This window comes from Juglans regia, chromosome 8, assembly GCF_001411555.2.
Source record: "Juglans regia cultivar Chandler chromosome 8, Walnut 2.0, whole genome shotgun sequence".
NCBI classification, from domain to species: Eukaryota; Viridiplantae; Streptophyta; class Magnoliopsida; order Fagales; family Juglandaceae; genus Juglans; species Juglans regia.
Window position 1 is genome coordinate 10,837,038 of NC_049908.1, and position 23,238 is coordinate 10,860,275.

The 23,238-nt window shown below is 35.4% G+C and overlaps 1 protein-coding gene across 1 annotated transcript; it reads right to left on the reverse strand.

Moving 5' to 3' along the window:
• Nucleotides 1-3,037: 3,037 nt before the first annotated feature.
• Nucleotides 3,038-6,058, reverse strand: LOC108989023 (epoxide hydrolase A-like). The gene is made up of 3 exons (XM_018962465.2): nt 5,374-6,058; nt 3,844-4,082; nt 3,038-3,532 (listed from the first exon to the last, which is right to left on the reverse strand). The coding sequence occupies exons 1-3, from the start codon at nt 5,836-5,838 to the stop codon at nt 3,286-3,288; spliced, it is 951 nt and encodes a 316-aa protein (XP_018818010.1). The 5' UTR covers nt 5,839-6,058; the 3' UTR covers nt 3,038-3,285.
• Between the last annotated feature and the right edge of the window lie 17,180 nt (nt 6,059-23,238).

Below are 23,238 nucleotides of genomic sequence, written 5' to 3' on the forward strand. Positions count from 1 at the left end.
AAGTTTTAAGTTCAAATCTTAACTCTATACTTTACCCCATTTAATTAAATATCTCATATGTTGGACTCACTAATTGAGGATGAGTTTAGCCCACATATGAGGGAGAGTGTTAAGATATAAAATAAAATCTATCACTTCCCATTAGTTTAACCTTTTAGGACAAGTGGTGATTTCACTTGATAATTTAACAACATTCTCTATCTATATTTTTAAAGTCATTTTCATTTTCTCCTCGTGGTATTTGTTTGCTATTGTTTTCTCATCCATATTTAAACAAAATTTATTTCCCAATTGGGGTTGCACTCCCAAACAACCCAACTCATTGACAGCACCTGGTGGTGATACAAGCCTCGGGGTGACATTGTTCTATGGAAAGTGATATTATACCACCTAAGTTTGATTCCTCAATTTGATCGCTTATGTATTTTATTTTATTTTATTAAACTTTGTAATGGTTGAGGAAGTGACTATTAGTATATTTATATTTATTTATTTATTTTTTAAAAATATTTAAAAAATATTTAAAAGAAAAATAAAAAATAATGTAATTTGCACTAGGAGACACAAGTAAGCAAACTTGGGTGGCATAGTAGCACCACCCCTCATATACCCACTATTAGGTTTGGTTTGGTAGATAAGAACATTACAATTTTCTCAAATTTTAATATAAATATAATCAATAATTTAATATTTTTAAATTTTAAAAAAATTAAAATATTATATTCTAATAATATTTTATTTAACTTTTAATTTTTATCTCCTAACCAAACCAGGGCACTCAAACTTTGACAGCCCAAAAGGCAAGGGAAAAAAAAACTCCAAAGTAGAGGACAAAAATAAATCGCCAACAAATTAGTGTGACAGATTCTGTAGCAGATGGAGTTGCATCTTTTTAGCTGTATAACAAGTTGGGTAGAAAACTATAAGGTTCTCGATCGAATTAAAACACAAATATCAGCCAAAGGTTTCTGAATACATGGGGCCAGAAAATGTCGTCCGACAATATGGTATTGGTCCAGTATTCTCTAATCCGTACAAAATATTGAACAATGAAACTAGATTGAGAGATGCTTCGAGTCACATGATTACAGTGTTACACAACTTTTTCTCAGAATAATCAATTATTCTATGTACACTTTGGGATGGGGATACACTAAAATCCCATAAATATTTTATGAGCATTGCTATTCATAAGTCCATACACCACACACCAAGATTTTTTTTATTTTTTTTAAATTTTTTTAAAGTTTTTTATGGTTTTATTATTATTAAAATAATTGAATTATTCTACTCATAATCCACATACCACACATTTGGTAAGAGAATAAAATTAAAGAAATCATAAAAAGGATGGTGTGTGGTGTATGAGGCTTAGGAATAGAATTTTTCATATTTTATTGATTGATTGCGTTCTACACTTGATTAAATCAAATAATTAGAATATCTAAATATTGAAAGTTCTGGAAAATAAATTAATAACTAGAATCTTAATTGTATGAATTTTGATGAAACAAAAGGCTTTGAAAGAGATCGAAAATTAGAATTAAATAAGGTTTCTAATTCATGTATTACTATTAATTCATGTAGAGTTAATCTTGACATCAAATTGCACTTCCAAATAATGGTCATCTAGTGTAGACTCAACGTGGATGCAGTCATATTAACTGTTCAAACAATTTAAAATGTTACATGGTGCAAGGATAGAGATTTTCTATTGTTCTTAATCAAATTTTAGGACTTAGAGTAGAATAGATATCGACACGTAAAATAGGCCTGATAACATTTATCAAGCATTTAATATTGTCGAAGAGATAATTTATACGGATATCTGTAAATGATGTGCATTATAGAGTCTAATTCATGTATCTATTTCTCTCACTTTAGCCAGAATCTAAATCCAATTAGCAAAAATATCTTGAATGTTGTCTCATAAGTGCAATCCGCCAACTCCTAAGCTTATGAGTAAATCTAACCATGTTAGTTTATGAATTCTAATTTTATAAAATCTCTTTGTGAGTTTGACACTTCTCGAACATAAACTCATGGATCCCCTCCTTTTAAAAATACATACCTAAGCCAGTGGAGATATAGCAAGGTTACACTGTCCATATCTTTAGCCCCCTTAAAACATAGCATATATATATATATAGCAAGGTTTTTATGCGTTTATAAATGCAGTCAAAGTTTTCTAAGCCTGCTGAAAAAACTTGCATCAGTAGGCAAGTTTTATTTCAATATGATTGAGGAAATGATTCTATGACAAGCTGGGTCAGTTGCTTTGTTGAACTTAAAATACATTATGTGATGCTAAGATGTTGAAAATAGACATATTCAATGAACATGAGTGAAAAGAGTCGCATCTGTTAATAGATTTTAGCATGCAGCGCTCTCGGCACTATTTTGGATAAGACCTAACCAACTTTATTGAAAAGCCGATCGATCGGCCAATAAATTTCCCCATAGTTCTTTTTTTTTTTTTTTTTAAAAGAAAGTGCTGTTTAATAATATTGTGAACTTTTTTTCTTTTTAAAAAAACAATTATCAGTGTTAAAAAAATGGTGTGAAAAAATCTTTAAAAAATAATGTGAAATAAAAAACAAGAAAAAAAAAACTTAAATTTTTTTCACATTATTTTTTAACACTTTTAAATATTTTTTAAAAAAGAAAAAATTCACAATATTATTAAACAATACTTTCTTAATCACAATATATATATTAAAAAAAAAAAACTAAAAAAAAAAAGTTGGGGGATCCCTAGCATTGTCCTAATTTTAATACAAGCCTCGACATATCATAATTGAATTACAGTTTTTGTACAAATTCTTGTCTGGAATATTATTTTGTCAGAAATCCAAAAAAAGATAGACACGTGGTATTTAATGTTGCAATTCATACTGGAAAACATTTTAATGTTGGAGAATCCGAATAATGAACTATCTCTATCCTTCTTTTTCGGCCGATGACTGTGTGCCATAGGATAGATGAGCCAGATGAGAAGTTATGGATTCCAATCCAGCAGGCGCATGAATTTAGAGCATCAAAAACAAAAAATAGACGAATTATGTCACTCACCAGAAGGGGGAGGGGACAAAACAGAGCATGTTAACAATGCTCAACAGTCGCAATGGTCTCTAAATCATTGTACTTTCAATTATTTTGGGTGGGGAACAGAACCACCAATCGCATGCGATTTGGGATTGAAATCCTCCAAAAGATACATTAAAGAGGCAACTGGAGCACAAAAGGGATACAGAAATTTGGGATGCTGATGTTGGAAATGGAAAATCAGAACTTCTTGATGAAGTCATAGATGTGTGTGCTGATCTCCTCTGGCTTTTCTTGGTTTAAAAAGTGTGCTGTATCTTCCATGACAACTACTTCTTGCAGGAATGGCACATCTATCTTGAAACGACCACTGTGTATATAATCCTTGACGCCAGGGATGGTATAGGTGATGTCTAGGTCACCCACAATAAACTTAACTGGCACTTTTATTTGTACTCTGGTCCATGGTGCTGTGAGCTCCCAGGTTCTGCCAACCATAACAAAAATATGTTTTCAGCCTCTATCCCAAACAAAACATCAAGGTTTTCTATTGAGAACGAAGTCATCTCCTGATAACTTTGTTATGAGTTCGAGTTATGTAAGAGCTCAGCTCTCTATTTTTCAGAGTCATAAATAGTTCTGCACAGAAAATCATGAAACTTTGACAATTGACACGCAAGTAGCAGCTGTAGGAGATGATTTTTTGTATGCTGATAAAAAATCACTCTTTGACTCGTATACTAGGCCATGTTTCAATACACTCGTTTCAATTCAAATTAAGAAGTAAGAGAAACATACAGGTCCAAAGCTCGATAATAGTTTAGGCCTCCAACAAAGCCCTTGTTATCAAACTTGCTGGCAAAATAATTGACATCTTCTTCTGATAACCAAGGTGGCAAGGGAATTGGAGTATCAGGGGAACCTCCAAATCGTCCTTTGGGAACACAAGGAGGGCGTGAACTGCGAGATGTAAGAAAACTCCTTATTATCCTTGCAGCTCCTGCATGAGAAAATTCTTCTTCAATCTCCCCCGGTTCCTACAGCACAGCTCAACACTGATTATGACATTGATCACTCAATGATTCATGGCAAATAATTTAAGAAAGGGGTATTTAAGCATCAGCATTTTTGTTATGTCTTAAGCACATCTTGCCAGGCTGGATATTCCCTATCACCCATATGGACTTGATTATACCCAGAGAAAGAGCAAGAGAGATCAAGTGTTCTATAAATTAAAGACAGTACTGATGCAATTGAGAGACTGACATGTAACAGACAAAAGCTCAGACAGGGATCACTAACCCCGCCAAAGTTGGGATATTATTTTCTCCAAAATAACAAGTTTTTCATCTATCAACAAGTTCCTTTGCCAGTATATTGGTTACTGTGCACAAATAACAAGAGAAAAGTGTTTGCAAGCAGACCAGATTAAGCATCCAAGGAGAATGAAGAAAGTTCATACTAAAGATCCATCACAAAAATGTCCTACCATGTTTTATAGCCATGAACGAAAGAGAATGAATGGTAGATATTTCAAACTTGCAGAAGGTTCCTTGGCATTGATTATCAAATGAAAAACTTATATGGAATAATATATTACAGGACCCCCCTATACGATCTTGTGCAAATAAAGGTTATGATTATTCCAATTAAGTTTGGGCCAAATTGAATGGAGTAGATCAGTTTTTGGTTCTAGTAATTGATGTGTACAGGGTGAGTAATTATTGGTTGATAGTCTACGACTCTACAAGGAATGCAGGAACTTTGCCCAATTACAGGAGTAAATTACTCAACAAGTCTTCCCAATAGGAAGCTGAGAATTCAGATTAAAGTAAATAATACCTTTTGAAGTCGAAATAAAAAAGAAATGCTATTGAAAAACTAAAGAATCCATGAAATACAACTGCATAAAAAATGGCTAATACCAATATAGCTCAGAACTGCAACTAATCAATAATAATAACAATAATAGTAATAAATATACAAGCAAAACTTGCAGAAAACCCGAACAAAGCCAGCAACGGCCCTAATAAATGCAATTAATACAACTGTCTCTAACAGAGTGATATAATAAAAACCGAGCAAAGCCAGCAGCGGCCCTAATAAAGTTTCTATTTTCTAACAGAGTGATTTAACTATAGAAACAACCAATTAATTGATCATAAATGTAATTGACATAAGAGGGAAATTAACCTTTAATCCAATCCCCAAACCAAGCAGAGACTTTTTGCCAACAATAAAAATAAACAAGCTATAACAGTTCCGATTACCCAGAACAGAAACTTATATGATCAACCAAATTAAATCACTAATCATGTATTCAGTCACCTGAAACCTGCAAATATAGTAATCATCGCCAAACAAAGCCCTTAAGCTCTCCACAGGTTTTCTTGATGGGCTCCTAGGACGAAACGCCACGCTCATGTTGACCAAGGCCTTGATCCGGTCTGGCCTGAACAAGCAGAAGTACCAGGCCATCACAGCTCCCCAGTCATGGCCGACCAAGAAGACCTGATCGATACCCAAATGGTCGAGGAGGCCAACGAGGTCGCCGACAATTTGGAACGGGGTGTATGAAGAGGGGGAGGACGGCGCGTCGGTGTCACCGAACCCGCGAAGATCGGGGGCTATGCAGCGGTAGCCGAGAGAGGAGAGGGCCAGGAGTTGGTGGCGCCACGAGTACCATAGCTCAGGGAATCCGTGGAGGAAGAGAACGACTGGGCCGTTACCTATAGATGCTATGTGCATGTTAATGCCATTTGTGGGTACTGTTGTGTGCTGTATCTTCTCCATCTATGCACTCAGAAATACTCCAGCTCTAGCTCCACCTCTTGTTCTTGATGGTGGTGTTTGAAGAGAGAAAGTGATAAGATCCTGAATTTATTAATTACAGGAGAAAAATAAAAAAACTAAAAACACATAGGTTTTCATTATCCATTGTATCCAAGGCATGAAAGACAAAGTTTGGTTGTTGGGTTTGACTTTGAGTTTGATTGATCGGTATATCCGACAGATTCTTTACCAAATGCTTTGTCTTTTCAAGTTAATGGTTCCTCAATTTAATGTTTTAGTTTCTCGGAATCTTAGCCTAGTTTGGTAGGGCACTTTTTAGAAAGAGTATTGCTAGAATCATCGCTGAGCTATCGTTGGAGCCATCGCTGACTATGTATTTTTTAATGTATTTTTTTTTATAATTATTTTTTATAAAATTTTTTTTAATATTTTTTAATATTTTAAAAAAATAAAATAAATTTATAATATTCTTAAAAAATACTTTCTTAATCTTAAAATAAAAAAATACATTAAAAAATACTTCTTTAATCACAAAATAAAATAAAAAAATAATGTTTTTTTACTTCATGATTAAAAAAATATTTTTTAATAATATTATAAATATTTTTTATTTTTTTTAAATATTTAAAATTGTTAAAAAAATCTATATAAAAATAACTATAAAAAAAATACATAAAAAAACACATGATAGAGCCAACGGTGACTCCTAGCAGAGCCACCGACGGTGGCTCTATCATTTTCCTTTTAGAAATCTTTCAAAGTTTCTTAAAACAAATTTTAAAAATCAAAACAAATAATCATTACAATTAAAAAAAAATACTATTTCAACTTTTCATCAGATTATTAATCTAGACGCAAAAATAAAAACAACTTTTATAAAAATTTAAACAAAAACTATCATAAAAGAATTATATTAGACAATTTTTCAATTATATAGTGCACTTTCATAAATTCTAATATAAAACATATTTCATAGAAAAATTATTCTTTAACAAAAATTCATTAAGAATTTTCTGAATTTTTTAAAAAATATTAAAACCATACATGCCCTTGATTTATACTTTTTTAATTTTTTTTTTAAGTTCACAATCTTTTTAACAAAAATTATCGCTCCATACCCCATTCAAGTGAATAATGCAGAAAAGTAAAAATTAGAATTTTTAACGTGTGATATTATAAATCTGTATTTAATGAAAAGTTTAGTACACACTAAGGCCCTATTTAGATGTTGAGATGAATTGAGTTATTTATGAATACAAGTGAGTTGAGATAGTGAAATGAGTTTTATGAGGCCCACCTAAGATGATCTTAGATGTGTTTAGATATTAAGATGATTATAGATGTATTTATGAGAAGTTAAAAAATGTTGTGAGTCTCGCGTATAAAGATGTGTTTAGTTGAAAAATATTGTGAGTCCTATATGTAAAGAGGTTCTGAGTTGAGTGATGTTTAGTGATATAGGAGTTGAGTATTTAAATATTAGACTCAACTTAAAATCAGACTAAACTGTGTTGATATCATACATTCCAACATTGAAACGGGGCCTTGTTTTGAATAGTAAGATTTCGTCCTAAAATATATTTTGTGATTGTTCAGTATAATAAAATCTTCTACAATTTTATAGACGTAAGTACATTTATGAATCACGTTAATTTCATATCTTATGATTGATTATTTGTTTATTTATTTGTGTTTGTTTTTACTTGTTTTTCATCGTTGTTTTCATAATAGCCGATAGCAATGGCTCCAACAGGGATGCTTCAAAGCCGGTTGACATCGTCTTTGTTGGTTTACTTATTAGTTCTAGTTTTTGAATTCTTTCGAGCTCCTAGAGAAAAAAATGAAGAGTTTCAAATAAGAGTAAAATTGTAAATCCACGTCAGATGAAGTGAAGGCGTGCAAAGTGTGCAAAATAAAGGGACACTTCCAAATAGAATTTTAGAAATGATAAACGTACAAAAGAGATTGTTATTGTACTTGACCATTTTTACAAGGACAATGCTAGAATGATTATCATATGTGCCCACTAAATGTGCACACTAGTAAAAATAATTTTATTTATTTATTTTTTCTTTTTTTTAAGTATTTTTTAAACATCTTTAACAATTAAGAAAAAAATAAAAAAATATAAATTCACTAATAGTACTTCCTTAATCATTAAGGAAAAAAATATATATGAGTAAGCACATTTGGTAGGCATATTTGATAATCATATTATTATTTTCCTTTTCATAATTTGAAGAGAGAAATAAAAAGTATGTTGACCCCATGAGTCTTAGGGGTGTCAAATCGTGTTAACGGGTCGTGTTCGTGTCGTGTCAAGACATGTATATTATACTATATAGGTTAACCCTAACCCGACCCGTTAAGCTTATCGTGTCAAAATCTCAAATCCTAACACGATCCAATAACATAACGGGTCGTGTCGTGTCAACCTGTTTTGACCTATTTATGTAAATTGATTGAAACAAATCTAAAATTAACCTCTTTAATCTAGTTAAGTTTAGCATAATTTTATATAAATGTTAAAATCACAATATCTATAAAAGAAATATAAAACTAACTACAAGTCCAAAATTACAATCTAAACAATAAAAATATCGAAATTAAAATCCCAACAATTTTATTTTTTAGGTATAAGGGTATAATTGTAATTTTAACTTTCTTAACAGGTCATAACGGGTCATAACGGGTTGACCCGTTATCAACCCGTTAAGTTATTGTCTTAATGGGTCAACCCATTTTGACCCGAACCCGTTAAAGGTAAACCTTAACCCGCTTTTATCGTATCGTGTTCGTGTTTGTGTTGGGTTAATGGGTCGTGTCACATATTGACACCCTACCCGTGACATTAAGTAGTTGTTTGGATAATGAATTGAGATGAGATGAATTGACATGATTTGTGAATAATAGTGAGATTGTTGAGTTAAAATGAAATGAGTTTGTTTTTAAAAATATGTGTATTTGGATTTAGGAGACGTTTGGATTCACAACTCATCTCAGTTCATCTCAATTCATCTCAACTCATTTCACTACTATTCATTATTATTCAACAACTTTAACTCACAAATCTCATTACTATTCACAACTCATCTCATTACTATTCACAATCCATCTCAAGTCATTTTCAAATCCAAACGTCTCCTTAGAAGTGAGATTAGATGGTTTTAACTTTTTGAGGGATTTGATAGTTATGGATCCCAACAATTATTGCATAGTATTTGAAATGATTGTGTATTCAAAAACTCTATGTGTAGCAACTTTTGCGTACTTCCTGCCCACTGATCCACTAATATAATTGGTTGCGTCACTTTTCTTTAAGATAAAATAGCTACTTTGGTCAATCACATCAATGAAGTACGCAAAAAGTATATAAAAGTGACTGTATGTAGCATAACTGATATGTATTATTGATAAATATATTTATATTAACTAATAGCAATTAATAAATTACATACCCAAAAAAGTATTAAATTTACATGATTACCAGTAAATCATTTCTGAATTTAGATTAATCAATAATTCTCAAAAATCAAAATTTTTATTATAATATATATCATTCTAATTATGAATTAGAAATTATTAAATGTCATTTGTTATTGTTACCCAAAAATGCTTTGGAGAGACCATTTTGCCATTTTCACACAGTGGCAAAATGGTCTCTCCAAAGTAGCTTGGTCTTCTGAACTATGCTCGCTAATAAAACTCCAAGTTACTAGCGAACATTTTTCAACTGTCCAAACTATAATATCAACAAATAATATGGATTTTTTTTAATGAATTGATGTTGATATGGAACAAAACAGTTGTTGTGAAATGATATTGGGGTTAGCTCAAAGAAGAAATGGCAGGATCAATCAAGAACTTGTAAGCAGAAGAAGCAAAATTTAAAGCTATGGAAAAGAAGTACAAGCTAACATTAAAAGTTTTATTTTTATCCTGGTTTTGTATTGTTGTGCTTTGTGATGTAATTGTTTTTTATTTGAATGATAATCATGTATGTCGGCCAATGTTACGATCCTATGGTTATTGTTGGGAGTGATTGTATAAGTTGAACATTCAATTTTTATGTATTTGGGAGTGATTGTAGGAAGTGGAAGTTGCAAATACTAATATGCATTCGGGAATTTGATTAATAGACGTGATTTTAGATGCTTTTATTTGGTCAAACTAGGTTGCCATTTCTCATCAAACCATGTTGGCATCATCACTTGGCATTATCAGACAACAAACCAGGTTGCTATAAAAATGTCAAACAAGTTTGCCAAAATCATTTGGTCAAAATCCCAATAAAAGTAGAAATTGCCCAATAAGTGGAATAATCATGCGGTACTCTAAAAAAATGCAATAATCATTTTAATCATATCCGAAAACATAATGAAAATCACTACAAGTTCATGTCCAACAATCATGTCCAAAAACATAATGAAAGTTACTACAAGTTCAAACATAAACAAAATAATACAAAGACTCCAAATACAACAAGTCCAAATCTTCAACAACTCCAAATAAGCCTTTGAATCGACTCCAACAAGCCTTTATCTCCATTCTCATTAATTGTAACATAATAAAAAGAATCAAATAAGTTTATGAACAACAACTCTAATTAATGAAATCCATGGTTAATGAAATGCTAAGTTGGACGTGTTCTATTCAATGAAAGAGCAAAATTCAACCTACAAAATAGTGCCAGTCAAAATATTTTGTCTTCCAAAAACACCATTACGTTTCATACATAGAATATTTTAAACACAACACCAACCTCATGTTTCTTCTTGAAGATCTAAGCTTTGTGATATGTTGGCATTTATATTTCCAAAATCTTTATATGAAAGACAATAACAACATACAAAATGAAGTTATTAGACTAAAACACAAGTAAAAACTCTAATAAGTACTATACCTCACTGAAGGGCAATTGTTCTTCGCATGACCCTCAATCTTGCAAATGCTAGAATGTTTTTTCTTCACTGATTGAATCTCTTTTGAGTTCCTTGCTCTCAGAGATTTCGATCTTCCTTTCGTTGGCACCCATTGAAGATCTTGTAAAGTTTGTGAGAAATTTGATACTACTTGTTATCTGAATATATTTAATTATTTGTTAACATGCCTCCACCTTCAATTTTTTTTTTCTCCAACATCTTCTATCAAAAGCAACTCCTTGTAGACCTTGTCTAAGGCAAGAGATAGGTGGTTCATTCTCTGACTTGATTGTGAGCCAAGTTCTGCAATATCGTAAAACTACATCATCAACTTACTTTTTATCATTATCAGATATTCTTGTGTCATTATATGCCCCTCGCAATTTGGTATTTCAAGTATAGCTCGACTCTTAACATTACTTTTCCATCGCTCTAGAATATAATGATTTGACAACATATCTAATTTTGATTTCTTCTCCAGGGCACATAGGATATACCTACAAAGAATACCCAGAAACTCAAACATATGACATGTACATATTGCCTTCACTTCACCACTCTCCAAGTTCACATAATAAATAGGTTTTTCTTTGCCATTAGGTGTCACTCCATACATCTTACTTTCACCGTCTTTCTGAACTTTGGTTGATTTGTACCGTTTGCTATTGAATAACTCATCTTGAAAGATAATGAAAGACACTTTGACCGCCTCTTCTTCAATTGCCCAACAGGTTTTAAAAATTGCCCTAGTCGATTTCGTTCTCACATCCTTCTCTTTCACCTTGAAATATTGTGCATCTAAGGCTTTCTTGTATTGATGCACAAAATCACTCACCATCGTGCTTGAACGAACATAATCTTAAATTTTATTCATACTCTCGCTCCTTTGAGTGGTTGACATACCTACACAAAATGTGGTTCGCAAGTATGCCGAAACCCACTTACCCCGTCGGTTGTAAAGGTTTTCCAACCAATCATTACCTACAGGACCATACTTCACCAGTATTGAACTCCATTCCTCCTCGAACTCATCAGTCATTATTTTCTCATGGATACAATGACGAAACTCTTTTTAAAAGTCTGGAAACTTGTTATAGGCATGTGCCAAATGTTCTAAAAAGTTTTGTAAAATATGCCACAAGCACAACCGATGAGTTGTATTTGGGAATATCTATGCAATGGCCTTGACCATGGCTTTGTCATCAATACTAATAATGGTTGAAGGGGCACGCCTAAGCACTACTTCTTGTCATGTTCTCAACAACCACATATAGGATTCAACTATTTCATTGACTAACAACACACAACTAAATATTATGGTTTGGTGATGATGATTAACTCCCAAAAATGGCACAAATGACATCTTATAAATATTTGTGAGGTACGTCGCATCAAATGTGACAATGTCCCAAAATATTGCTATGCAGACCTTGATCTTGCACCAGCCCAAAAATAACTTTTCATACACCCACTCTCATCAACCTACATGGAGTACACAAACCCAAGTTCTTTACACTGTTGATCAAGAAAGTATGCATGCAATCTTTGTGCATCTCCCTCTTCAAACAATTTTCTTCTTTTATTTCTCAAATAATTTTCGACGTCCTTACTAATACAACCAATGTTAAAATCACTACCTAATTCTTTGCTCAACACCGACATTATCTTCCTTGTCGGTACACTGGAGTCATTCAAAGTGAGGATGAGTTTTTTTTGGACACGTGTCACTCCTCTATGTCCATGGAGCAAGCTAGTACTTCTTGGTGTGAGTAGTACATGATTGTGTTCAGACACGAACTTGCATATTATCCACCTTTCATCATTCGTTTTTATACACATCATTGCTTTACACCCAATCTTCGTTTCAGCAAGTTCGGGAATTTTTCTTTGTTTTTTTTTTTTTGAGACTTTCATGCCTAAATTCTTCCCTTGTACAAACATAGTCCACTCCAATTAATTTTCTGTCCTCTTTTGATAATTTTGTATAGTTGGTCCTCATTGTAAAATATTTTCGTCTTGCATAAGCCTTGTAAAATGCTTGGGCATCTTCAACCTCATCAAATTCTTTCCCAACGAATGGTTCAAAAAGCTCACTACTGGAAGTGGGAATCACATTGACTCCATCTCCATCTTCCACATTCAATCCATCTCCCACATTCATATCACATTGCTCTTCCATGAGTTCAGCCTCAATACTTTCATTTGCAACTTGTTGACAATTTCTACTCGTTAGTATCTCAACTTCATCACTATTTGAACTACACATAAGATCCTTCATCCCAACATAAAAAAATGCAATCAATAAAAAATAACATAGCCATAGATCTCCATGTAAAATGTCTCCATGTAAAATGTGTGAAATGTCTTAGAAGTTCAAGTTCAACAGATCTCCATGTAAAATGTCTTAGAAGTTAAATTTTTTCCCATCAGATGGAAAATATGAAATCTCTCCTAAGTTTAAAATATTTCACATTATCTCATAATCAATCAAATAAGATAAATGTTTTAGACTTTTAGTCACAATTTATTTTTTTAACAAATTTATGCATTCCTTGAGTTTATCAAATATTAATTCCCAATCTGTAAAACTAAATGTATAGCAATATAGTAAATAGTATGAGAATTTTCCTAAAAAACTAGAAGCCATTTACTATATTAATATGAATAACAAAGAAACCCGTTGAGGTTGCGAACATAAAGTAAGAAGTAAAACATAACTGCATAAAAAAAGAAACCCACTGAGGTTGTAGGGCGCCACAACTTCCAAAAAATTTTTAGTGATCCAAAAATAGTATCAAATTTACTCCAAATAAAAAATAAGCAAGCACCGAAATAAGTACTGCAAATGAAGTAGTGGATCAGTGGTTACCTCCATGTTGGGTCTCATTTTTGGTGAATCTCTGGGATTTCTGTGAATTTCACTTTCTGTTGAAGGGAGGGAGTAGTGATTTGTCGAAGAGATTTCGCGGCGGTCTAGGCTGGATCTTCTCCACCGGCGTACAACATGCGGCGTACGGCGGTTGGGGCTTGTGTTCTGTCGAAGGGAGGGAGGGGTTGTTGAAGGGTTTCTGTGTAAAAGGGGGGGGGTGAACTCGATTTTCTGAAATTTTCAAATGTTATTGTGTGTGCAAGTGTAGACTACATATGTGTGAGATGCTGATGTGACAATTTTGTATTGGTGTCCGTTAAACTCCATATATCGGATTGTTTTGCCCGAAGAGGGTGATGAAGGAATTCAAAAAGCAAGTTTAAGATATTAGAAAAAGATAGATAGCATTATTCTAACCATTCAATGTATTGAATCTAAGGAACACATAGCCAGCCTACTGAAAATTTAGTTCATAAAAGTAAAGTACCAACACCCAAATGTGTAAAAAAATAAAATTTTGAATATGATGTGGGTGCCCATGATGAACAGATTTAGTAGGCAATAAAGAAAGACAAATAACTAGCAATGGTTAGGGATTGTAAATGGAAATAAAATCACATATTGTTCTACCTAGTAGGACTGCATCTTTGGTGCCGTCGTGGATGAGGTATGGGTGATACGACAATTACGGGCAGAGTTGGGGACAGTTGTGCGGTGCTTGTAGAGATTGGATGGGGTGGATCTCCTCAATTTAGCCATCTTCAATTTATATATGATGTCCTCTACAACAGAAAAACCAAGGTCAACAAAAATAAACCAAGAATCTCCACTGTTGAAGAGGGCAGGGTGTTGCAGAGGGCAGACAAAGTGGTGGAAGAAATGTTCAGGCCGAGGTGGCTTTTTAGGATGGGGTCGTTCTAGAGCTACCAACCAATTCTCCCACTTGCAAATTCTGCTTGACGTGGCATGCCACGTGGCTTTTTTTTATTTAAAAAAAAAGAAAAGAAAAAACAACGAAGAATTGTAGCTTAAACCAATTCTCCTATTCAAAATTTTAAAACCCCCAACCCCGACAAGCCTACCCCCTCAATTTCTTTGGCTCCACCTTCAGATCTTCGTCCAGTACCAGCATCTAGTCCGCGTGGCAAAAGGGAACCATTTTCGGAGGCATCTTCCGCTCCCCTCCGTCTGACCTCCAATCTGAGAGGTAGATTTCTTTTCCTCTTCCTCAAATAGGGTTTTGATCTACAAATTTATTATGCTGAAATCAATATTCTTTGTATAATCGATTACTTCCAAACACGTTTTCTTGTCTTTCCTTTGAACTATCTTTTTAAGTTGGCCCAAATTTTAAAGATGCTTCAGTTACTGGTTTTGACCCTGGAAATTATGTTGGAAACTTGATTTAATTAGTTTTACTCTTTATATTTTCATTCATCCCTTATTTTCCTTATATATATATATATATATATATATATATGTTATTGCCTCAAATGCGCTGGGTATAATCTCAGCTTGATTTCTGTTGAAGAAGCCTCATATATCTTGAGGACTTTAGGTTGAAGCTCAATCCTCTTCTCTTCAAGCTCCTTATTGATTTGCTCCTAAAACCAAACATATATAGATATATATCAAAAGAATGTCAGAATTTTTTTGTTGTTGTTTTGTTTTGCAATTTTTCTTCATGTATGCCTGCATGAGTATGTCAAAACGTTTGTGGTAGCTTTTAAAGTTGTGCAATCTTTATTGATTTTTCAGTGCTTTTGTGTTTTTGAGCTCACATTCTTGAGTCTTTCTTGTTCTTTTCTTTCTTGGTCTTTTTATAAGCTGTTTCCTTCTCGTTAGTTTCACTTGCTTGACATTCTCTCTTTTGGATGGATTGAAGCTAGTTTGTGTGGTTGCAAAGATGAAAAGTGTTATGTTCTCTGTTTTGTTTTTTACAATTTGCTAGTTTTTGAATGTTTATAAACACGGGAAAAATAATGTACTTTTGCTATAGGATCAACAAAGTCAAGTTTGGACACATGCTATGGATTATTTTGGCATTGGACGAATTGCTCCTCCCTCACAGGTAATTTAAACTACATTATGGTGCACACATTTTTAACACGTTGGTTCATTTAACATTTTTTATGCGACTCACAGTACACACCTCATCAAGTATACACTTCGGATGATTTTGGTATTGGACAGACTGCTCCTTCCTCACAGGTAGTTCAAAATACATTATTTTGTTATTATTTTTTGTTAAGTGCATTGCCACTTTTAACATTTTTTTATTCCCCCTTAGTACACTACAGAGGCTTTTCATATTGGACTGAGTGCACCTATAATGTAGGTAGTCTCGACGTGAATTCAAAGTAGGAACACATATTATACTTTTTGTATAGAGAATAATGTCTAGCTGTTAGAAGGCCTACTTTCTCGAGTTGGATTGGATAATTTGTTTAACCAAGCATTAGTGCTGAAAACCCAATCGACCAAATAAAAAAAAAACAGCTAGTTAACCAAATTAGGCAGATCAACCAAGTGCTTGATGTTGACATGAGATCAATTTATGGCAATAAAGAAGTCTTGATTGCTAACAAAGACTAGCCATAGCTTGAGTATTTAGAACTCTTTCTAGCTAAGAGCAACTTAAAAGCTAAATTTACAAGCAATATTACCTAGCGTTTTCAAATATTGATAGCTAAAAAGTACATACAAAACTCAATTAATTGTTGAAATGTGACTTTTTTTTAACAGATTTTTAGAGGGACCATTTGAAGAGAAATACCGAAAGCTTCATGATCTTTTTTCTCTTAGTTTTTCATGGGAGTCAGAGCCCTCTAGCACAACAGTGAAGACTATTGAGTCTGAGAAACTAAGAAAGACGAGAGAAAAAATCATAGAAGAAATGGAAGAGAGAGAAAATAGAATGTCCTTACCTCTATCGGCATGAAAACAGTGAGTGGTGACGAATAAGGAGAGTGGCTAGAGCTGAGCTTGTTTCTGCACTGGGCTCAATGGTGAGGGGCTTCGATTTCAGGTCTACGGATAGAGGCAATGGAATGGTGAGGGGCTTCGGTTTCAAGACTTTGGATGGAGGCGTCATTATGGTAAAAGGCTTCGGTGGTCTTAGAGTTTGGCCTTGGGATGAAGGCGACAAAATGGTTTGGCGTTGTTCATGGAGGCTTGAAGCTTGAGGCGACAGAATGGGAAGGGTGGAGTATGGGAGGGAGTTGAAGCTTGGGAGAGAGGGTGGAGCAGATCTATTGTTTGGGAGAAGGTGGAGCAGATCTATTTTTTCATTCTTGAAGATGACACAATTTTTTAATATTAAGGCATGTGACATGGGCCATGCCACGTCAAGCGGGATTTGGAAACAGGACGTTTGTGGAGTGGGTGTAGAAGCTGAAAATCTCCACCGTGGTTGTAGAGGGTAGGCTTAGGAAGGAAGATTTTTTTGGCTCTTTAGGCAAAAATGAATCGAGAATCTCCACTATGGTTCCTAAGGGCGGGGAAGTATGGACTGCTTGCAAGCACGTGTGGCTAAACCATTGATGAGTGCAGGGAATCTCGACTATTCCAACCCCTCGTGAAGACCATCCCAGTGAACCAACTGTGAGATTCTCCTTTTGCAGTGTACATCAATGACGAAAAGCAAGGCACAAGCTTTCTCTAAGATCGAATCCAACTGGGACTAGGGTTTGCAGGATGTTGAGCTTGGGGAAGGAGGTGGATGAGCACTTTATGCAATAAGAGTCCAAACGAGATGCTCAATTGAGAGAGGAAAGAGCTATGGTTTTGTCAGGGACTTGTCGCTGTCAATGAATAGAAATGAAATCGTTAGGCTTCGTGTTTCAACTTTGTATTCAAACTTCACCTAAATGTTTTTTTTTTTAACAAGAATAATAAACATTCAATTAATCACAAAGTTTGGCATTCAGCCAATATGAGATTATAAATACAACTAGCAGAAGAATCAATATCCAGCAATTCAGATGTGAGAGTCACAGCCTCCTTCGCAAGTCTATGTGCTACTCCATTTGCATCCCTCTTAACATGCCTTATTCTCCAATATGAATTATCAATTGTTTTCCGTATTGCTGAAGTCAAGCAACTGAAAACACCATCATGTTCCTTCTTGTCTAAAATGACATCAACAACTTTGGATGAGTTTCCTTCAAAAAGAACATTTTTTCTTATCAAGATCCTTGCAAAAATAAGTAGTTTCTAATAAACGCCTTGCATCAACTATAGATGGTTCCACGTAAAAAGTTAGAGGTTTCATCATACTTGCTAGAACATGACCAGCACCATCCCCAATAACAACACCAATACCAATCTTTTGAGTATCAATTTGAATGGCTACATCCCAATTGGCTTTAACCCAATTTTTTGGAGGAGCTTCCCAATGAAGAGGCTAAGGTTGTTTTTTACACGTTTACTGCCTTATAGTCTGCATAGCTACCATATAAGTAGAGCAGTCTTGTACAACATTGTTATAAAGAATTGCAGGATGTAAGAAAGAGCCTTCATAAATTGATGTATTTCTTCTCATCGAAATTAATCTAGCTATGACAACAAACAAAACCAGATCCTATGGAAGTAACCTCTCCATCATCTAAGTAAAAATTTTATCAAAAGCAATATCAGTAATAGAAGCTTTCTGGAAAGACTTTGTTCCAAGTAACCACACATCTTGTGTTGAAGGACAGGACCAAAGAATCAACATCGAAATTAATCCACTTGTAAGCATATAAGACATACAGAATCAACAAGCACATTCTTATTAGAGAGATTTAATTTGGTGAGGAGAGCATCAACACAAGCATGTCACGTGAATAATGTATTTACATTATTCTCTCAGCCTTTTCTAGTGGAAGGTTGAGGCGGGGGGACCACACTTTTCCATAACGGAATCGTGGTGGGACGTAGGTACGTACTTAGTATGAGGGTGCTTACGTAGCAGTGAGGCAGTAGAGTACGGTAGGGCACAGTGGTGCAGAATTCATTGAGCTGCTTGTCACGGAGGAATCTGCAAAGCAGTCTCAGTGTGAAGGTGAAGAAGAGGCATCTGAGATGTATGATCTAGAAGAACAATGGGGGAGGTTTTGTCTGACGGAGGAGGAAGGGGAAGCTATAGCCATTGAAGGGGATGTTTCCGAGGAGATATGGTTCAAAGGTGACTGCAGCTTAGTAGGGAAGCTATGCCTGGGTAGGCATATTGGTAGGGTGATTCTAAAGGATACAATGAAGAAAGTCTGGAGAGTTAGTTAACCTGCAAAGTTCGTGGAGCTAGGTGGTAACGTGTTTACCATAACTTTTGCCGACCAAGAAGACAAACAGCGTGTATGGAGTGGAAGACCATGGCTATTTGATTCACATCTGCTAGCCTTGAAGCTGTTTGACGAATACACCCCCCATAGAGAATGAGGTTCAAGAAGGAAAGCTTCTAGGTACAAATGCATAACACGCCTCTTGCATGCATGAATGAAGAACAAGGCAAACAGATAGGGAAAACAATAGGAAGAGTCGAAGAGGTGGACGTGAAGGAAGATGGGAGTGGGTGGGGCAAGTTTTTGAGGGTCCTGATCAATATGGATCTTATGAAAACTTTGGCCAGAGGTAGCATAATCATGTTGAAAGGAGAGAAGATATGGATTCCAGTCAAGTATGAAAAGTTGCCAAGATTCTGCTTTGAATGTGGCTGCTTAATATATGGCACTGAGGGGTGTCCTAGGTTGAGGGGTGAGAAGATGCAGTATGGAGTATGGTTTAAGGGCCGAAACAAAAATGGGGTCTAAGTCAAAAATTAGAGAAGATGGCTTAGATAGTCAGTGGAGAGAAGAGAAAGAGGAAGTTGTGGGGGATAGGGTAGTTCAGAATAAGATAGAGGGAGATGATACTAAGAAGGTTGATGGGGAGCAAAACAATGTAGAGGGATTCAATGATAGGGAGAATACAGAGGAGGAAGAAAGGGGTGTGGAAGAGAGCTTTGGGGTAGAGGGGAGGATGGTGGAAGGGGTGGTTGGAAGACTGGTGGAAGCAAGTGGGGAAGATAGGGTTTTGGAGATAGAGGAGTCTGTGTTAACAGTCACAGTTGGGAAAGGGAAGGAAAAGATTACTCGAAGGGGAGGGTGGAATAAGAGAGTTAGAGAGAAAGGGGAGATTACAAACAAGGGTGGAGGGTACATCACTCGAAAAAGGAAAAAGGAAGAGTAGAAGAGGGGAGATATAGTGTTAAAAAAGATAAAAAGCAAGAGTATATGCAGTGAAGGTTTAAAGGTCATTCCTCAACAATTATTGGTGGTGGCTGGTTACCAGCCCCAACAATCCCAATGAAAATCTTAAGTTGGAACTGTCGAGAACTTGGGAACCCTTGGATAGTTCAAGATCTCTATCAAATGGTAGAGGAAAAGAAGCCCGATGTAGTTTTCTTAATGGAAACTAGGTTAAAAGCAATAAAGTGTAATGGTTTGAAGAGGAGACTCAAGTGTGAAGGTTGTTTTGTGGTTGAACCAGTGGGACAAAAAGGGGGTTTAGTACTCCTATGGAGTAGCAGGGTCCAGTTAGAAGTGTTGAACTACACCCAAAGACATATAAATGCATGGATACTAGGTGAGGTGGATAGCTCGAGGTGGTTGCTAACTTGTTACTATGGCCACCCTGAAACCCATAAAAGGGCTGAAGCTTGGGATTTACTTTCAACTTTAAAACCAAGAGGCCCCCAAGGGTGGTGTGTGTTAGGAAATTTCAATGAAATCCTAACCCAAGATGAGAAGATAAGGGGCAGACCTAGACAAGAGAAACTTATGGAGAACTTCATAATGGTATTGGAGAAGGGGAGTTTTTCAGATTTGAAATGGATGGGCAGCAAGTTCACATAGAGCAATAGGCATGAGGATGCATCTTTTAAAAAAGAAAGGCTTGATAGGGTTGTAGCTAACCCAACTTGAGTTCAGCTATTCAAGGAGTGTTGGGTGGAAGTTTTAACTGGCAGGAGCTCTGATCACAGGCCAATATTGTTGACCATGAACAAAAGGGATAGAAACAGTTGGAAGGCAAGCATAATTTTTAGATATGAAGCAAGTTGGTTAAAAAAGAGGGTTGTAAAGAGGTGATCCAAGGGGCATGGACATCAAATGAAGAAAGCATAGGGTTACAAACATCCATAACAAAATAGTTGGAAAGCTGCTGAGGGGCACTTATGGGATGGAGTAGGCATTTCAGATTGGATAGAAGTCAGGAAATTAAGGCAAAATCTGAGGCTTTGAAGAGGTTACAAGAAGAAGAAAGTAGTCATAACTCAACTGAGATAAAGAAACTTCATAAAGAAGGTGGAACTTTGCTCGAGAATGAGGATTTAAAGTGGAAACAAAGAGCCAAAAGAAACTGGTATGCATTGGAGGACAGAAACACAAAGTATTTCCAGGCTTGTGCAAATCAGAGAAGGCAAAGAAATTACATTGAACAGATTAAGGATGGGCAAGGGAGGATTCATAAGGGTCAGATTGGGATTGACAGGGCTTTTAAATGTTATTTTGAGGATCTATTCTCTTCAACTCAGCCAAGCACAGAAGCTTTGGAAGATTGCCTGAAACATATAGAACCTTGAGTCACAAAGGAAGCAAATGGCAAACTACTCAGGCCATTCTGTAAGAAGGAGATTGAGGAAGCTATTAAGAGCATGGCACCTTTGAAGTCACCAGGCCCCGATTTTTTTGGAGCCTGTTTCTACCAAAACCATTGGGGAATAATTGGAGATGATGTGTGTGCAGCAGTGCTAGACCACCTAAATGGTAACACTCCTTTCCAACCTGTTAACTTCACCTATATTGCTCTAATCCCAAAGAAGAAGGACCCCAAAGTAGTTAATGAGTTCAGGCCCATTAGTCTATGCAATGTATTCTATAAAATTGTTTCCAAAGTGCTTGTTAACAGGTTCAAAGAAGTATTGTTAGAAATCATTTCAGGCAATCAAAGTGCCTTCATACCTGGAAGAATTATTACTGTGAACATCATGCTGGCTTATGAGGTCTTACGTACCATGAAAGCGGGGAAGAAGGGAAAGAAAGGGAATATGGCCACTAAGCTTGATATGTCAAAAGCTTATGATAGAATTGAGTGGCCTTTTGTGAAAACAGTTATGAAGAAGCTTGGTTTTTGTGTTGAATGGACATAACTAGTTATGAGTTGCATCACTTCAGTATCTTACTTTGTGCTAATCAATGGAAAGCCAGGAGCAAAAATCCTTCATTTGAGGGGTTTGATACAAGGGGATCCCCTTTCCCCTTACCTTTTCATAATGTGTGCTGAAGGACTAAGCTCACTGCTTAATCATTCAGATTCAATTGGGATCACTAAAGGGGTCACAGTTGTGAGAGGAGAGCTGAGAGTAAATCATATGCTCTTTGCAGATGATTGCATCTTATTTGGGAGAGCTTGTGCATAGGAATGGAGGAGTTTGCAAGATTTGTTGCTAAGGTATGAAAAAGCATATGGACAACGTCTGAATAAAGATAAGACAACAGTGTTCTTTAGCTCAAACACACCTATGGCATATAGGGATTTAATCCTAAGTGAAGGGGGGTCCCTGGTACAAGGTAGCTATGAAAAATACCTAGGTTTACCCACCATGGTTGGTAGGTAAACCCTGGTTGGTAAATCAAAGTACTTTTAGATGTCTCAAGGAGAGAGTGTGGCAGAAAATTAACAACTGGAAGAATTGCTTCCTATCAGGGGCAGGCAAGGAAATCTTGATTAAGGCAGTTCTACAAGCCATTCCTTCTTACACAATGAGTGTGTTTAAGCTGCCTTAAAAACTGTGTAAGGAGATCAATGTGATGCTTTCCAAATTCTGGTGGGGTAATTAATAGAAAAGCAATGTGATTCATTGGAGGAGTTGGGAAAAAATGGGGAAAGCAAAAAGAAAGGGAGGCTTGGGATTTAGAGACCTGACCAGCTTCAATGTAGCCCTCCTTGCAAAACAAGCTTGGAGATTATTACAAAATCCTCATTCTTTGGTTGCCAAAATCTACAAAGAGAAATACTTCAGGAACACCTCTATCACTGAAGCAAGCTTGGGGAATGCCCCATCTCTGATATGGAGGAGTGCTTGGAGCTCTTTGGGGCTGTTGAAGGAGGGGCTAAGATGGAAATTTGGGAAAGGAGCAAAAATCAGTATTTGGGGACAAAAATGGTTGCAAACCCCCTCAACCTTTTGTGTTCAATCTCCCATCTCAAGACTAGATGCAGATGCAATAGTTATAGAACTGATTGATGATGATTCCAAGGAATGGAATGAAGGTGTAGTTTATATTAGCAATATCAGCACCCTCATTTATATAAGATAACATTGCATGACATACATCATCACCAACAATGGACTAGTGAGTTTGATTAAAAAACAAGCACCATATCTCATGTTTCCATATGAAAGAGAGTTGTTTCAACCTCATCCCTTGTAAATGGTTTTGAAAGATCATTATTCATTTCAGGGGTAACTTTCTTTGTTAGAACAGAAAGACATGTCTCTATAGTAGATGGAGAGGAGGAAGAAAACAACCTTTGATAATATCTTGTGAAAGCACTGCCAATTCCATTGAAATCTATAAAAACGTTTCC

What these genes read in the sequence shown, in the direction of transcription:
- LOC108989023 (XM_018962465.2), bottom strand. Translation starts at nt 5,838, where the DNA reads ATGGAGAAGATACAGCACACAACAGTACCCACAAATGGCATTAACATG. An exon ending in ACTATATTTGCAGGTTTCAG is followed by an intron (nt 4,083 to 5,373) that starts GTGACTGAATAC and finishes GCTGTGCTGTAG; the next exon opens with GAACCGGGGGAGATTGAAGA. An exon ending in TATTATCGAGCTTTGGACCT is followed by an intron (nt 3,533 to 3,843) that starts GTATGTTTCTCT and finishes TATGGTTGGCAG; the next exon opens with AACCTGGGAGCTCACAGCAC.